The sequence below is a fragment of the Prunus avium genome, chromosome 5, assembly GCF_965620075.1.
Source record: "Prunus avium chromosome 5, drPruAviu1.hap1.1, whole genome shotgun sequence".
In the NCBI taxonomy this organism is placed as follows: domain Eukaryota; kingdom Viridiplantae; phylum Streptophyta; class Magnoliopsida; order Rosales; family Rosaceae; genus Prunus; species Prunus avium.
This window is the reverse complement of record NC_142288.1, coordinates 24,799,361-24,813,745: the sequence shown is the minus strand read 5'-3', so window position 1 is coordinate 24,813,745 and position 14,385 is coordinate 24,799,361. Positions and strand designations below refer to the sequence as shown.

The window sequence follows — 14,385 nt, the reverse complement described above, 5'->3', positions numbered from 1 at the left end:
CAAGGCCTTTTATTTTCCTTTTCATTTACTTGTCTCTCAAAAATGTTTTTTTTTTTTTTCAGTACAAAGCCTGAGTTTAACTTTAAACTACAAGAGAGGAGAATTTCTCACACACACACAACACGATTATAATGCGATGGGGGATTTTTATTAAGCTACACCTTGTTGGCCTAAAAATTGTTATTAGATAGAAACTCGTGTTTTTCTGTTAATCACAATTTGATATGCGTGTAGAGATTTTTCTTTTGATATTAATGATTTTTACATATGTATCAAATTGTGATTTGCATGAAGTATGAATGCGTCCTTCTAGAAAAGAAAACGTGTCCTAATAGATTAGATATTATCTGGAACCAGAAAATAGGTGTGCTAACAAGAATCAAATCAAGCCAAGACACATCAACAATTCCACGTACACAAGTATTCTTGTTAATGCCTATGGAAGGGAGAAGAAGAACAAAAACCAAATAAAGTTGAATGCACTTGAATTTGATGGGACTTGTTGTTGTCGGGCTACTTAGCTTTTTTAAGCAACAAGCTTGGAATCATGCACAGCAATCAGAAATGACATCTGCTTAGGATACAGCAATTGAAATGCAAACAAACATGATGCAAGAAAGAACATGCATTTTTTTCAAGTCAAACAGAACAAAAACCAAAGGTTTTGGGCGATTAAATTGGAAAATATTGACATTATTTTCCTCCCTTTTTGGGTGGGAATATATGGCATGTTGGTTGATCTTGCTATCTTGACAATAGCAAGTGACCTTTGGAATAAATGAGATGGATCATACAAGGAGGTATGTCACCTCTCATATGGTCAAACCCTAAAAATCCCATCTTTTATATATTCTAAGATCATTTAGGATGAAAGATGCTTTGATTGCTCAATCAAGGTCAAAACAATTTCCTTTTCATAGCATTTTATTTTGCAGTCATGAGAAAGTCAATGGGGAAATTGGAAATACATTGGGTTGGATGGATGGCTACATATGATCAAAGAGATATGACTCAAACGACGTGGTTTTAATCTTGTATTCAATTTCACTCTCCTTCTTTTAGTATCGCTCGTATCAATTCGACATTATGGAGTTTGGATCTTTTGATAAAAAGAAATTAAAGGGCTTATTAATAAGTTGTCTTTTGATATTACTGAAAGTGAAAGGTCAAATAACCAAGGTGGTTGGTGTGAGTGGTTCGGCACTCTCATTCCTTAAGAGAGGTCAGGGGTTCGATCCTTGCTCTCGTACGGAGTCACCACTTTGGCCAACACTTTACCCCTTACGGGCCGATCCGGTGTGAGTGGGGATTAGTCTGGGTTGTGGTTAAGGCTTAAAGGTGCCACCCATAGTTGGGGCCCATTCAGGACCACCTCATGGTTCAGACCCCAAAAAAAAAGTAAAAGGTCAAATGAACAGTGCTGAAGAGATTAGTTGCAAGTTGCTTCAATATATTCTAATCTGCAGAGCTTTTGCACCTTTTGACTCATCAATCTTGAAACTCAGTACTTATCCATGCAGAGCCAGCACCTCAAAACAAGCTCTAATTGCAGTCCATGAAGATCAAATGGATACAATTTGGTGCTCTCTAATTGGAGGGAATATATTCCATATCCTGGGAACCTCAACAGGTGACAATTTGAAAATCTATTGTTCACTTTTCAAAATGGCTATAAATTAGAGGTTTGGTAACATCGGAGATTACATAGGCAAAAACAGAAGTAATTCAGAGGAAGAGAAGTCTGGTATGAAGGTTAAGAGCCATGTTTGGTAGCCAAGGATGACTTGCCTAATCAAAGAAATACTGATAATTTAAGTTTGATATAATTAAAGATATGTTCAAGCTTGGAGCTGTATGGTTTCTGGGTTTCTAGCTAGGCAAGTTGTCTTTAGGCTAGTCTGACTGGCTCTTACCTTTCATGCTAGACCTTCATCTCTTCCATGTGTATGCAATTAAGCTCTGCTGATGTGGTCTGGGTTAACACTGTAGAGGTACATTTCTATCTGCATGTCATTCCAATGTGCAGCTGTTCAGAATACTTATATACATGTATATAATATATGTTTGATCTGACAGTAGAACATTAATCTTCTTTTTAGGTCAGTAATAGTAAAAATGTGACAAACCCTTTTATTATATGCTCAGCTACTTTAAGCAAGGTCATTGGTGTTACTTAATACATTCAAAATTCAAATTCGATTACGTGCACAGATAGTGCTTATGTGTCACATCCACGACAAGAGTTCAACTCACGGCTGGCTCTCCGTCATGATAGGAAGTGCAACTACCCCGATCCCCACTTCAAAGGGAGGGCCTCATTTTTCTTTTAATAATTCAATTCTAAAAGGGTTATATATATTTTCTTAATGAAATGATAGACTTTGCAGACCTTCTATGTGTGAGAGCTAACAAAACATACATTATACAACACATATCATCCAAACAGATGGCAGCTCATATATGACATTAGTTATGCATTCTTTTTATTTATCATTACTTTTCTTAATACAAAGAATATTTAAAAGTAGAAAATTGAACTCCGAGCATCGAGTGCAGGGATAAATGCTTGTTTTCTTCTTTTTACCTCAGAAAACAAACAGTAGCAGCCTATTAGATTTTCTTCACCAGCCACTTGTCCGAAAAAAAAAATTTGAAATATTGGGCTGTTCATTTGGGCCTCTCTCTTTCCTCTCATCTTAGCCCACTTTTGGATGCTATTAGGCTGTCACTGTGACTATAGCCACGCAAATTCCACAATGCCAACGATGAACAAAAATCCAATCTGAACTTGAATTCCTGAAATGAAACAATAACGGAAGTCAAGTCAGCATTCAAACCGAAAACCCAGAAAATAAAAGCGCTGGAAAGAGGTGGGTTGGGATCCAATTCAACCCATTCCAGATAAGGCAGCAATTGTTGGCGAGCTCCAGCTTTCAGCTGAGCTTCGGGGATTTCAGAGGTCGAAGATGATAACCATTCCGTATTTGACCGCGTTGAGCACCTACTTCAGCTACGGCTTGCTCTTTGCCTTCGGCCAATTGCGAGACTTCTTCAGAAAAATCATTGATTGGTGGCAGTCTGGAGATCTCCAGGTCCCCCATTTCTCTCTCTGCTCTTTATGCGTTTCTTTCATTTCCTCTCTCTATCTTTGTACGGATTAGCTTTGTTTGTTTTATTTTAAAAATGTAATTTTGATTGTTGTAGGGTTACGCGCCGATCTGTTTAGGACTGGAGGATTTCTACATTCGTCGTTTGTATAATCGAATTCAGGTATTACAAATACAATCTACAAAATTCCATTATTTGTTGTGTAATTGATGTAATTTGAGAATTTTCTAATATTTCTGTTTCTTTTTACAAAATCCTTGCTTTCCATATATATTCGTATATACATATCTGTGTTGCAAGTGTCTTGTATGAGATTGAGAAGCTAAAATGTTGTGGTTGATAAATCTCTGTAGGATTGTTTTGGACGACCAATATCAAGTGCTCCTGATGCTTGGTTTGATGTTGTTGAGCGTTATTCTAATGACAACAATAAGACCCTAAAGTGAGTACTTTGTTATGAAGACACAAAGTTCATAGCTTTCTAATTTGTAAACCATTTTCTCTCAGTTTTCGTTTTTTTTTTTTTTTTTTTCGGTGGTGGGTTAATGTATGTGATTGTATTTGATGCAGACGAACAACGAAGATAAGTAGGTGCCTCAACTTGGGATCGTATAATTATTTAGGCTTTGCTGCATCTGATGAATACTGCACACCTCGTGCCATTGAGTCATTGAAGAAGTTTTCCCCAAGTACTTGTAGCAGTCGTGTTGATGGGGGTAATGATTGTTCTTTTAAAATATGTGTCTGGCTATGTGTATGTATGACTAAATCAATTGTTCCACCAGGAACTACAACATTGCACAAAGAACTGGAAGAGTGTGTTGCAAACTTTGTTGGAAAACCAGATGCTATGGTAACTGGCATGGGTTATGTGACGAACTCTGCCATCCTTCCTGTCCTCGTTGGGAAGGTATCTACATAAAGTCATTTACTAGCTTAGAATACTCTTATAGATGTCTCAAGTTCATGTATGAACTCTTTTTGGTAATTGCATTTTATCTGCAGGGAGGGCTGATAATTAGTGATTCATTGAACCACAACTCAATTGTGAATGGTGCCCGAGGCTCAGGAGCTACAGTTCGAGTTTTCCAACATAATAGTAAGTTTTATATGGCTCTCATATTTCAAGCATGATTATTCCCTGAAAAGCTCTCTTTATTCGTACAAATCCATTTTCCATCTTTCTTTCAGCTCCTTCGCACTTGGAGAAAGTTTTGAGAGAGCAAATTTCTGAGGGACAACCTAGGACACATAGACCATGGAAGAAGATAATTGTCATTGTCGAGGGGATATACAGTATGGAAGGAGAACTCTGCCAGCTTCCAGAGATTGTTGCAATATGTAAGAAATATAAGGTAATACATTTGTTACACTGCTAAATGATCCTGTACTTGCTAGAAATGATTTCACTCTAGTCTTTCAAAACAGATTAACTAAGTATCACCCTTTGCTTGTTGTTTTCTACTTGTTGCAGGCATATGTTTACCTGGATGAGGCTCACAGCATTGGAGCAGTTGGAAAAACGGGAAGAGGTGTCTGCGAATTATTAGGGGTTGACACGGCAGATGTGGATATAATGATGGGAACTTTTACAAAATCATTTGGATCATGCGGTGGTTATATAGCTGGATCCAAGGTTGGTACTTCCATTGATTTTGGTCATATCAAGAAGCCTTTGGATTGAAATTGATTAAGAATATCAAGTTAACCAAATTTTGGCCTTATTATCTCCCTCTCATGTATCATTTTCACTTTCAGGAGGTTATACAATATCTTAAATACACTTGCCCAGCTCATCTATACGCAACTTCAGTATCACCTCCAGCTGCTCAACAAATCATATCTGCTATTAAGGTCATTCTTGGAGAGGATGGTACCAGTCGAGGGGCTCAGAAACTTGCAAGGATTCGTGAAAACAGCAACTTCTTTAGGTCAGAGCTGCAGAAGATGGGCTTTGAGGTTCTTGGAGACAATGATTCCCCTGTAATGCCCATAATGCTCTACAATCCAGCAAAAATTCCTGCTTTTTCTAGGGAATGTCTGAAGCAAAATGTGAGTTTATTGTTAATTCACATGCCAATCACTCACGTATTCTTATCTTTGATTCATAAAAGCCATTCTAGTGCATTTGTTCGTTTCTATTAGTGTTTTGGCATTTAGACCAAGTTAGATAATACATCATGTTGGTACAGGTTGCTGTTGTGACAGTAGCTTTCCCGGCTACTCCTCTACTTTTGGCCAGAGCGCGTATTTGTATATCTGCCTCACACACCAAGGAAGATCTTCTCAGAGCCTTGGAGGTATGTTTCAATTCAACTTAAGAGTGTGATACCTTTTGGAGGACCTGGGACTCTTTACAAAACTATGGTGATATAATCTGGTTTGCAATTTGACAGGTTATCAGTCGAGTCGGTGATATGGTGGGTATAAAATACTTTCCTGCTGAACCCAGTAAGCAGGAGACAAACGTCATCAAATTGGAATAAAGAGTCGAATTTGGGGCTTCAGAATTGTAAATTTGTAAGGCTAAGCAGGTGATCCAATCATCAAACTGTGCCCCAGACATTCCGAGGCTTTTGCTGGAAAACATGAAGCATTCAATTATCTTTAAATCTGTTTCGTATGTGCGACCTTTTGGAGGGTCTTGTTGTATTTCACTGTGTGATCCTCGATGAAATTTTGATCAGTCAGACATACAGATACAGCTCTCATTGGTTAAATATGTTATCAGTTGTGTTTCAAACTCAACTTTCTTGTATATATTCCAAAGGCTGCAGTCAAGGGATAAAATCCATTCTAATCTGATCCTCATTTTGTAATTGCCATCGACCAATGCATTGTTGCTTAAATCTGTTTTGTATCTGTGAATCTTTTGGAGGGTCTTATTCTATTTTGCTCTGTGAGCTCTCATTCATTCAAAATATGTTAATCAGCTATGTTTCAAACTCAGAATTCTTGCATGTTTCAAAATCACAAGGTCTAACCACACCCTGAAACACGCAATACAATTATACAAGCAACATCTTTACATTATGCTGCTTCAGATAATGGTACATCAAATACAAATGGCGATAATTTTGACTAAAAAGAACAACTGATAGCAGAATTGAGCTGGAAATGGCCCTAGAACTCATAAGTCCGCTCACTATGGAACTTCCCGGATTGTGGCACACAAGGACTTGATCATTGTGGATATGTATATCTCCGGAAATGCCAGAATAATGAAGCTATATATCTACACGTTGGCCTTGCCCTATAAAACTCGCATTTGCTTCCTGAAAATTGTTGAGCAACTACATGCAACTAGTGAAAGCTATATAACTCTACTGCACAACAGCATCATCATATGGAAATCACCTTAACATTGGATTTTGTTTAATTTTAAATCATTCTAATAGATAGTTGAGATCTGTATCAACGCTGCCACTATTACCAATTTGTCGCCATAAATACGGAAGATCATAATTCAAATGCAAGAAAGACTGTATCACAACTCCTAATATCAGACATCATTTCTCACATGTGAATTTATACCTTTTCTCTTGAAAGGGGCGCACAGCTAATGTCCCTGCCAAAATCAAACCCCTTTTTAAAGCCAACTCTCATTCATCACATTCAAACCCTGCCCTAACTAGAATGCAGACTTTCCCTGCCAACATCTCAGCAATAACCCCTCAACCCTCCTTAATCAAGGACATTCTAACAACAATGCCTGACCCCTTAGATTCTACATCCCAATCCTGGTCACATGAAGGATGTATCGGGAGAAAATCCCTTTGAGTGACATCCAATCTACAGTTAAATGCCATAAGAGAACTACGCAACTCTTTACATCCGATCTCAACTTTCAGGTTTAGCAACAACAAACCAAGTTGGACTTCCATCCAAAATTCACCTCCTTGTCTATCTCCACTCTGCCATTAACCTACCAAATAGGTTTACAATTAGAACTCGCAGAAAATACCTATATAGATTGATCAGTTTATCCCCTAGCCAAATTTGGCTTCAAATAAAAGCCACAGACAATTACTGCAAAAACACAGCAGCAAGTGTACTGAATGCTTTGCAGCATCACCAAAAAGTGAATGCAGAATGAAAATAGGATACACTTATTTTCTGTATACAACATTATTGATATCATAACAACCAGAGACGTAATAGATAAATAGCTTAAATTCAACAAAAGACATCTTTAGCTCTGGGAAATCATTATATACATTAGATATCGGCTCAAAATTATTCTGCATGCCTGGTGGAAAGAATGAAGACTGGAAAGGAAAAGACTACAATTGGTCCTTCCTCCAACCAATTCTAGGCTTTTCCCTTGCCCATTCTGTCCTAAAGGATACAACCAGATAAGAAAAGATAGTTCCTCATCATGGTCTCCCTATGATCAATGAAAAACTACAACTAGTCCAGCATTGTTATGAAAAAGAAAATAATATGGATTTGCACTCAATTAAAGAAAAGGTAAATAGTGCAACGAAACAAAACCTACTCATCCAAAAATACCACTGAGTTGAGATTTGAGAGCAAAATATAACCAAAAGCTCAAACCAGTTTTACTTTCAGGCATGTATCTTACATTGCCATGGCTGAGGATTTTTTTTCTTCTTCATTTTGGTCTTTCAATTGCCAACAGTCACAAAAACAAAAGTCAAGAAAACCCCTTTCCAAGCTTCTGAATTGCACAATACATTTTCCTTCTGGAACCAACTGCATTTATGCCCATATCCTTGAGGTCCTCCAAAGTTAACATGGGCAATACCTCATCATCCACCTCATGAATTTCAAACACCGGGGCATAACGACCTAATCCTAGCCCATTGAGCCAAACCCTAACACCATCTTCCCCACACCTCCCTCTGCCTTCATTCCCATTTCTATCCCCACTAGTCCCTCTACAATTCCAATCCCTTGCATCATTATCCGACGGCACAGATAGCTCAACACCATCATGGTGGTCCCTACCCTCCGAAACCCTAGTCCTAATGGGTCTCCTACTTCCCTGGTAAAGCACGTCCCTTTCATTCAAATGCCCATCCACACCCAAATTGTCGGAAGAATGAATTGGGCTCTGGTCTTTCAAAGGAGACTCGGAGTTTTCGACATCAAAATCCCGATACCCATCTTCAACATCCTCACCTCCGCTAAATTTCTCATCCCCTTCAGCAGCAGCAGCACCACCACCTTCATCAATCTTGGAAGAGACCCAATTGGATCTGACCCTTTTCGTGTTCGAAGCTCTTTTCTTGGTGTCCTTGACCTTCCAGCTACCAATGGCAACACTATCGAGATTTCCCTCTCTATCTTCGCCGTCTAGGGTTTCTTGGAAGTCGGCACCAGCGCTCAAATTCGTTAAAGGTCGGGTCTTTGAGGACTTATTGGAGTCTTTCCGGTGATCAAGTGGGAGCTTCCATTGCTTGGTGGTGCGTCGCACGTGCGAATCGTACGGCTGGTCTCCTCCGATGTCGCCCAATCGGACGCTGGGCCTTCGCTGTCGCTTCGATCCCACGGTCTCGGATGAACCCAACATGAGTTGTCCGCCGTTGATCTGACCCATCGGTGGTTGTATCTCCGCCATCGAATCCGATTTTATCTTTTTATTTACTCTAATTTTTTGAGAGAGAGAGCCTATTGTTGCCTGGATTGAGTTTCTCTTAAAAAAGACTCAACCCTTCTCTGTGTTTGTTAAGTGAAGACGAGGGAAGAAGCAAAAGCGCTCTTTGGCCTTTTGGATGTAGCGCTTGTGCCAACTGTAGCAATGCCTACAAGAGTGTCCTTTTGGTCGCTTTCTAGAGAGAGAGAGAGAGATACAGTAAATGAAGTGATTGATAAGAGAGAGAGAGAGAGAGAGAGAGAGAGGGATGAGGGAAGAGAGAAGAGAAGAAAGGGTTTCAGTGAGTGAATGACTTTGGATTTTGGGGGTTTGGAGAGAGAGAGAGAGAGAGAGAGAGAGAGAGAGTGTGGGTGTGTTGTGGTCTAAAGGGGGCTGACACGTGGCTCTCTCTCCACGTTATCATCAGATGGGAATGTCCCATTGACCACTAGAATTTACTCTCTATCAAATCAATATTTATAAATTTTGACCCAAAAAAGAAGATCAAAATCTATAAATGGTACATGGATGGATTCGTTTTGAACTCTGCTCTGCTTATTTTTTTGCCAAAATGGAGATTTAGATTTAGCCCTCTACATCATCACTCATCGCTTGCATGTTTTTAGCCTTTTGGGTTATCTATCCATTCTCGGATTCCAATTCTGAATGGTTAAACACTGTTGGTCCCCCCCAATTCCAATGAAAGGCAAAGGCGCACCTGCCCCATTCAATTCTGAATGCTAAGATACGTCTCTACTGTGAAGAGAGCCAGATTTTTCCAATATTTTATTATACATAAAAATTGTTTCAAAATTCAAGAAAATAAAAAAAGTTCGTAAATGATTCATCAAATCATGAAGCTTCACAAGCCATCTAGGATGTTCCTTGACAAACCCGGAAAGTCAATTTGTTTGTTTCTATACATAATTATAGGTGCTGACGTTTTTTCTACCAAAAAACCGTACGATAGTTTTGGATCTATTTGATAAAGTTTTTATTTTTTGTTATTTTAATCGAAAGTAAATAATTGATTAAAACAATAGCGAAAATAAAAATAATAATAAAGGAGCAATTAAGAAAACACAAAAAATTGAAAATAAAATAAAATTGAAAGGGGAAATGAGAGAGAATAGGCCCTGCACTTGCAGCTACTTTCCCAATGAAAGCCTGGCTTGAATGCTCCATCATGTCCAAGAAAGAAGTTGATGCTGATGATAAATGTTACAGATTTGAAATGCATTTTCCCCATGCATACAAGCACTTAAAATCATGGTAAGAAGCCAATTGGATCAGAATTTTAATTTTTTTGGTCAGACTATTGGATCAGAATTTAGGTACAAGAGAATTATAAAATCATAGACCTGTCCTTGTGTCCAAAGAATCAATTGTAAAACCTCATATGATGAATTCTTGTAAGACACTGCTAACATTTTCCTTTTGGCTATCGAAAATCAAAGTTACGATGAATGCAGGGCCACAAGAAACTTACAACGCTTTCAAAACTCTACATTGAGCAGGCCAGCTGCTGATCTTCCTGATCAATTTTGAGCAGCTTCTCCTTTATACATCCTTAGTTAGCTGAAGGGTGACACTTATGGACCAATAGATTCAGTTACATATTCACTTAGTTGCTTCGGTGTGAGGAATGGTCCAGTAACCTCAACTTTAAGTGGTTCACACAGTGCAAAGCATACCATGCCGCAGACTATGCTCCAGAGGATACATGGTTGCACTTTTCACATATTTCTGATGGTCAATAGCAGCCTTTCTAAGACTTAGAAATGATGTAAGCTTTATTTTGACTTGCTTCTTTATAATTGAACACATACGCAGTGGGTCTGCATACCCTGCTCCAATCCTCCTATAGAAACGAACAAAAGCATAATTACCACTTTGAAGTGGAACAATATAATGCAATTCGTAAGATTGAAAACCCTCACAATACAATGCAGAACTGAATCAGAATTGTACAGGAAAGATTGAGCATCAGGTGAAGACTAGAGGTTTCCTATATAAATAGCCAGACATGGAGCAGAGCTTGGATTTGATAGGTTCCATCACTGTCAACCCTCTTCTCTTACCCCAATTATTAAGTTCTTTCATGAGATGGGATTGTTCGGCTGTGTCAGAAGTTCCTAACTATAAGAACGATATATGAGATTTACAGAGATGTATGACTCAATCTTGGTTGAACTCCAGGTCACTGATAATAGCTACTGCTTATTTTAAAGAGAGAATCTAATTTTGTTGTAATGAAGTAAATAAATTTTGTAAGTTTACCTCAACAATTTCTCTGATGCAATTCTAGCGGCAGTAACTGCACTACGGTCCGGTACCCATTGCACAACACGGTTTGGATCAGCACGAATAGGCGAATGAATTTTGATAAGCTTAACAAGAGAAATAAAACTTATCAATAACAAGAAGAAAAATTAAAAATGATCAAGTATACGTTAACCATTCTTCTCACCACAGTACTATTTTCAAATAGACAAACAAAGGACACTAAAGTTCTGGATTCTTAAAACTTATTTGAATAATTTCAATTTATTGGAAGGAAAAAAAAACATATTTGAAAGAGACAAGGTTTGTTGACTTAACTAAAAAAATTTACCATCTGGAATCCATAGAAGGAAGGTTTCTTCCCCCATACCACCTTCAAGATACAATTACTAATACAGCTTATATATCCAGATTACAGACAAAAAGAGAGCATTAAACACTTACACCCAAACACTCCATCATCTGGTAGTATGCCCTACCATGTAGAGGAGTATGACCTTGTCGAGATTCTGAGAAATATCTAGTCCTGAAAGGATGTTTCAAGATCCTCAATCAGATGAACATTTTAACATAGTGAGGAAACATTTTGTAGGAGAAATTGGCAGCAGGGGCAGAAGGAAATTATTTTTACCATTCTTTATATCCAGGATCTACAGTGAAACCATACATATCTACCGAGTCACATATAGAGAGCGCAAATTCAAGAGCCTTGAGCCCAGTTCCTTTTGCGGCAGAACCAAAGGAAGCACCTAGCAGGAGATATACATGATTTTTTATTGGAAGTTCCTGCGGAAGGCAAAACCAAAAGTTGTAAAAACAAAACAACATTACTGTTTGCAGTTAAATGGATACGCAGCAACAAGTACTTGGTGGAGTGTTAAGTCAAGACAAGATATTAAAAAACAATGTACAAACCTGAATCATCTGGTTCATAGCATCATGAATTGTTGTTTTGATGATCAAGACTTCCTTCCTTGACTCTGCAAGATTTGTATATTTAGTGTTACTTCTAGTAATATGCAGTATTTATAAAGTAAGTGGACCAGTTCTCGTACCATCTAACTCCACAACTTTATCAAGAGCTTTAGCAGATCCCCTATTAAGAAGCCGAAATGTGCTTTTCTTCCCCACGTGATCGGTATAGTTCTGTAGTAGAACAAAAAGGTAAGAAGATTTCTCAAAGTCAAGTAACCATCATTATTTCTAACTCTTAATATAGAATCAGCTTGACCTGAATTGGTGCACCATTTTCTCTAATAACAGCATCATACCCATCAATCTCCTTCCCAAACCTTGTTTTCAAAAGATCTCCTGAGTTTCCAATCACAGCACATCGGCCAAACATCCGTGGAACATATGGTGGTGTTTCCGGGAGTACCAGTGAAAGTTTTTCCACACATAATGTTTTATTCTTACAGCGGTTGCTGCAATACAGAAATACGCTAAATCAACTACATATTCATCCAATAATTGTCCACTCAAAAACTTGTATCTTGAGCAGTACTCACAGACGATCTCCTTTATTAATCCTATGCCACGCATAATTCTCCCATCCATTTGGTAAGGAATCAATGAACTCCCTGGTCAGTATTGTGGTACTATTCCGCACCTGAGCAATCAACTCACTGAATAACAAATCAATTGTAAAGCATAAAACAAAATCAAACTTGACATTAAAAAGGCACTAAGAAAAAGGAAGAATTGATTTCAACATGCACACTTGCAAGTTTCATTTTATGACAAAGAAATGACAGATCTCAGTTCCTCGTGTGCATTGCTATGAATGATACATACATTAGGAGACATGATAGAATACTCGCCTGTTCCCATGTAGCCACAGCTTCACAAAGATTAAACTCATACGATAAGCCTTCAAGCTCACCGGTTTTGGTATCTTTCTGTTTATACATAAAATTCAGACAATACATAAGCCTAAAGAAGCAACTTATATTAGTTGACAACCACAAAATCGCCAAAAGAGATGCCAAGACATTGCAACTTCTGTAGAGTATTGCTTGAAGAGAATATGAATCAATACAAAAAGGGATTTAATAATGCTTCTTTTCATTTTAAAGATTATGGTTATCTTATCCCAACTCATAAACGCAATTGTCTATAAATCTCATTTGTAAATTCGGAACATTTCAATGGAGAAAAAATTCACCCATTTAGGAATGGTATCAGCGGGAAATTGCATTGTGACTTGACAGTAATCTTTACCAAGCGAAGCTTGCAAACCTAATCCATTTGCAGCCTGCATCATAATCATATGAAGCAGGTACGTAAATAAGCAATGTTAGACCACCAATCACAACATTCGGTATAACAAGTACCAAGGCGTATAAATTCTAGATGAATATAACAGGCACAAAATGCTAACATTTCTCACACAAAAAATACTTCAAATAAACTTACCTTACTATCCGCTACCACAGCAAAAGCATATAAACTTATGATTATATATGTGTGTGTATATACATATATACTAAAAAAGCAGACATTTCAATTCATAGAAATAAAAAAAAATCGAAAAATCGAAAAAAGGAGAAGGCTCACCACACACTTTTGGAAACCGGTCTGCAGAGATTGCAGTGCTTCCACATCTTCTTCGGTAAGCCGATGCGTCTCATCTATATCACAGAATTCAAATCATAAGTATAAAGATATACATATTCAACATGCGTAGAGAGAGAGAGAGAGAGAGAGAGAGAGAGAGATGCATACAGAGATCGGAGACGCCAGTGATGTAGATAAGGATGGCGACCAATCCAAACAGTAGAGATACTACGAACGCCAACTGCAAAAGCCTCATCGGCTTCAAGAGATTCAAGCTTTGGCAGCAAAAGCTCCCTTTTGAAAATTGACGATTGGTTTGATTTGCCACCTTCTCCGAGCTCTGGATCTCAGAGACTCACTTCGCTTGCTCTTTGTGCTCTCACCTCCTCCTCCCACTGTTCCGAGTAACAGAAAAACTGGATAAAGAAGACCGCGTAATTGCAATTTTAGCCCACTTAATTTCGACCCAAGTTATGGCGGGCCTGATTTTCGGATTAATTGGGCCTATGAGCCCTTAAGGCCCAACATTGCAGACAACATAAACAGGACGGCACCCAAATGTATTATTTGGACACCCATCCCTCAATTCAAAAATTTCAGCTGTCTTTATAATTCAAAAACTGAACTTGAGAAAAAAATTTAAAAAAAAATTAAAACTTTTTTATTATAAAAAAACCCCGACATTGCAGACAGCATAATCGCATAACAGGATTTGTTGAGCCATTATGCCATCAATAATATTGATTGGACGTTTTAGAAGGTAAATATCATTAGGAACGTCAATTTTCTTCCGATCCCCGTTATTTGTGCGGGGGGTCACCTTAATTGGTATGGTCTCT

The 14,385-nt window shown here is 38.1% G+C and overlaps 3 protein-coding genes across 6 annotated transcripts; 1 reads left to right on the top strand and 2 right to left on the bottom strand.

The window, feature by feature from the left end:
• Positions 1-2,738: 2,738 nt before the first annotated feature.
• Positions 2,739-5,908, top strand: LOC110757130 (long chain base biosynthesis protein 2a). The gene is made up of 11 exons (XM_021958688.2): positions 2,739-3,092; positions 3,205-3,270; positions 3,462-3,550; positions 3,679-3,824; positions 3,894-4,018; positions 4,114-4,207; positions 4,300-4,463; positions 4,583-4,744; positions 4,867-5,160; positions 5,301-5,408; positions 5,505-5,908. The coding sequence occupies exons 1-11, from the start codon at positions 2,967-2,969 to the stop codon at positions 5,592-5,594; spliced, it is 1,464 nt and encodes a 487-aa protein (XP_021814380.1). The 5' UTR covers positions 2,739-2,966; the 3' UTR covers positions 5,595-5,908.
• Positions 5,909-6,045: 137 nt separating this feature from the next.
• On the bottom strand, positions 6,046-9,024 carry LOC110757139 (uncharacterized). Its single transcript, XM_021958697.2, has 2 exons — positions 7,694-9,024; positions 6,046-7,033 (listed from the first exon to the last, which is right to left on the bottom strand). Exon 1 carries the CDS (start codon positions 8,690-8,692, stop codon positions 7,766-7,768), a length of 927 nt encoding a protein of 308 aa, XP_021814389.1. The 5' UTR covers positions 8,693-9,024; the 3' UTR covers positions 6,046-7,033; positions 7,694-7,765.
• A 967-nt stretch (positions 9,025-9,991) lies between these two features.
• On the bottom strand, positions 9,992-13,955 carry LOC110757473 (Glycosyltransferase family 29 (sialyltransferase) family protein). Of its 4 annotated transcripts, none has more exons than XM_021959090.2 (12): positions 13,715-13,955; positions 13,547-13,620; positions 13,155-13,244; positions 12,785-12,888; positions 12,499-12,615; positions 12,222-12,414; positions 12,046-12,136; positions 11,906-11,970; positions 11,622-11,776; positions 11,435-11,516; positions 10,988-11,097; positions 9,992-10,568 (listed from the first exon to the last, which is right to left on the bottom strand). In XM_021959090.2, exons 1-12 carry the CDS (start codon positions 13,800-13,802, stop codon positions 10,382-10,384), a joined length of 1,356 nt encoding a protein of 451 aa, XP_021814782.2. In that variant the 5' UTR covers positions 13,803-13,955; the 3' UTR covers positions 9,992-10,381. The 4 variants fall into 4 exon arrangements, with proteins under 4 accessions (XP_021814782.2, XP_021814791.2, XP_088109986.1 ...); XM_021959099.2 differs by having other exon boundaries at positions 12,499-12,599; positions 12,811-12,888; XM_088253860.1 differs by lacking the exon at positions 13,155-13,244.
• Between the last annotated feature and the right edge of the window lie 430 nt (positions 13,956-14,385).